Source organism: Rattus norvegicus, chromosome 14, assembly GCF_036323735.1.
Source record: "Rattus norvegicus strain BN/NHsdMcwi chromosome 14, GRCr8, whole genome shotgun sequence".
Classification (NCBI taxonomy): domain Eukaryota; kingdom Metazoa; phylum Chordata; class Mammalia; order Rodentia; family Muridae; genus Rattus; species Rattus norvegicus.
The window spans coordinates 14,566,808-14,569,871 of NC_086032.1; the positions used below are offsets into that span (position 1 = coordinate 14,566,808).

General features: G+C 47.7%; 1 protein-coding gene across 1 annotated transcript; it reads left to right on the plus strand.

Moving 5' to 3' along the window:
• The first annotated feature begins 558 nt into the window (after positions 1-558).
• LOC120096720 (NEDD4-binding protein 1-like) lies at positions 559-1,662 on the plus strand. Its single transcript, XM_039092910.2, has 2 exons — positions 559-1,094; positions 1,308-1,662. The coding sequence occupies exons 1-2, from the start codon at positions 559-561 to the stop codon at positions 1,660-1,662; spliced, it is 891 nt and encodes a 296-aa protein (XP_038948838.2).
• Positions 1,663-3,064: the final 1,402 nt, after the last annotated feature.

Here is a 3,064-nt window from a genome sequence, read left to right on the forward strand (position 1 = left end):
TCTGGTTTATATGGGCGGTTTACATCGGGGGGCAAACCCAAAGTGATTATCCACCAAGACAGCCCACAGGTCCTCTGAGAGAAAGCTCCAGAAGAGAAATTCACCAAGGTTGTCTCCAGAGGAAGAATCATTTCCTCAAGTTCTGCAGGGGACCCAGAGACATTCTGCAACTCTTGAACCACTGGAGACTCAAGGCCATAGCAAGGCACAGATCAGAGGACTCTGACAAGGTAAGCGTTACCAAGTCAACAGAAAAGACACTTTTCCTTGTATAGGCAGACTTTGACTGCATTACCAATGGAAAATTCCAGTGCTGATCCCTCACACACAAGTGTAAAGATTGGAGACTACCAGAAGATAGTTGAGAAAGCCTTGACTTTGCTGATTGCATGTTTGATTTCGGGCATAACCGTCTACCAATTTACAGTTGCAATCTTCATATATTTCCTCTTAGAAGAACTGAAAAATAGACATCTACAACTAGAAATTCTCTCAAAAAAGGTTGCAAAGCTAGCTGGGCAACAACAAGAAATAGGTGTGCTAGGGGCAAAACTAGCCATGATATTACAAAGGCTTGAAAGACCAACGGCAGAGGAAGCAAGAGATCAGGAAGTGCTTAATTGTGAACCTGTGGTGCCTGATAAAATCGAGGCTGAAGACAGACAGCCCATTGAACATAAAGCACCACCTCTTACGGACCTTACTGAGGCAGGTTCACCATCTGCACTATCTTTCCCAGCGGCCCGGGAACAGAGGCCTGAAAATGGTTTGCAAGAGCAAACAGGAATTTCAGGTCCGAATAATAGGAAGCCGGACTGTGCAGAGCCTACTCGCTCTTGCAGCTCTCCTCACCTCAAGACAAAGGCTCCCCAAATGGACCCAGCGCTGCTGCCCCAGCACTTAACATCACATACTGATGAAAGATTGGCCCGACGCTTCGATCACATCTATTCCTCCATTACCCGGGATCAAAGATTTCAAGATATTCTGAAAATACCATACCAGCTGGACTTAAGAAATGAACCAGCGAGAGAAGATCTGAAGCATATTGTTATAGATGGCAGTAATGTTGCAATGGCCCATGGTCTGAACAAGTTCTTTAGTTGCCGTGGCATAGCCATTGCAGTTGAATATTTTTGGAAGCTCGGCCACAGAAACATCACTGTGTTTGTCCCACACTGGAGAACCAGTCGGCATCCTGATGCCACAGAACAGCACTTCTTAAGTCAGCTCCGGGAGTTTGGGCTATTAGCTTTCACTCCTTCCCGGACGAACCTTGGGCAGAGAATTGCTTCTCATGACGACAGGTTCCTGCTCCACTTAGCAGAAAAGACTGGTGGCATCATTGTAACCAATGACAACTTGAGAGAGTTTGTGACCAAGTCCGTGTCCTGGAGAGAAATTATCTCAAGAAGGCTGCTTCAGTACAGCTTTGTGGGGGACAAATTTATGGTTCCTGACGAACCTCTGGGAAGACATGGACCTCGGCTCAAAGAATTTCTTCAAAGGGAGGCTTTTCTTCTACACACGCCTCCAAAACTCGATGCCCAGCCAGATGTGCGCACATTTGGCCATACCATCCAGAGCCACAATACCCAGGGAGCCCAAGCAAGCCCTGGTGCTCCACCCAGGACCAGGATTCTGCAGAGAAAAGCGCTCTGAGGGTGGCCTTTGTGAATGGTCTTCCCTGACCCTGAGCAAAACCTGATGTTCGACCAGATTCTGGCGGCTCATCCCTACTTGAGAGACCTGAGTGCCCTCTATGTCCTGGTGATTTGCTGCAAGCTGGCCTGAGGGCCCAGGGACAACGGGAGCCCTGGGTGCGAGGTTGGAACTGCCAAATGCGGGAAGTGCCATAATGTGAAGAAAACCAGTGTTATGTTCATTGGAAAACAAAAGGGAAGGGGATATGTGCTGTGTACAACATGAGATGCTCAATCCACGAATGGGGAAATGAGTACTCCCCGAAAGAGACTGAAGAATGCTACTCACTGAAGTAGAATCTTAAGGGATTTGGAATGTCCTTTGGCTGGGCTCGGTGGTAAAGAGAGGTGAAAGAAAGGTACAGCTGAAGCAACCATGGGAGGGAGAATGTTCAGGGAAATTCAGCAACAAAAGTGATGAGTGATGTTGATGAAAGGATCCAGGCAAACGAAATGCATGGACTCATCTGTCTTTCTTGCATTGCTTCGTTGAGCTACATTTTCCTGATTTCCATGGAGACACGTCTTACAAAACATTCTGGGTGTGCTCTTGCAGCTTCTGTGGGCTTGAGCTGATTTGCAGAGTGGTGTCAGCTGACAGATGTGCTGAGGCTAGACCTGTTGAGCACAGGTGATATATGGAGGATATAAATAGAACTTGAGGGTCTTGTTTCTTCTTCAGTGGTCTTCCATTCACTGAGAGAAGCACAGCTTAGAACCTCTCCTGGACTTTTTTCCTCTTGCTGAGGCATGCTTAGCCTGAGGTCTGGCTGTCACTGCTGGTTTCTGCCACAGCTGCTGGTCCTTGACTGCTATCCTGACTCTACCAAATTGGACTGCTGCTGTATCCCTGAAGTGTTTGCTGGTGTACTGAGATGCTGTGCTACCCTGTGAACTGAGCTGCCACTTTCTGGACAAACAGAGTGTGGCTGCTCCATGGAAACAACTATTGGCCTGCTTACAGAGAAGAGACTCGAATGGCAGCATTCTGTGAGGCCCAACCAGGAGCTTATGAATTCATCTGTATATACTTCCACACAACCATTGGACAGAAGTCATAGACAAATGTGGTTGAATTAAATAGAAGCTGGAGTATCTGAGAAGCATGGAGCCCCTCGGGAAGACAAAAAGACTCAACTAACCTGGATCCTCAAGATCTTTGAGAACAAGCATCCAACCAGACAGCATATATCTTCTGAGAGGAGTTCTCCAACACATATACTCAAGAGGACTGCCTTTTCAGGTCCCATAGAATAGATGCAACTTAGCCGAGGGAGACTTGAGGCCTCAGGGAGTGGGGAGGTCTGGTGGGTGGGGAGAGGTATTGGGGAACAGCTCTTTGGACACTGGGAGGTGGGAGG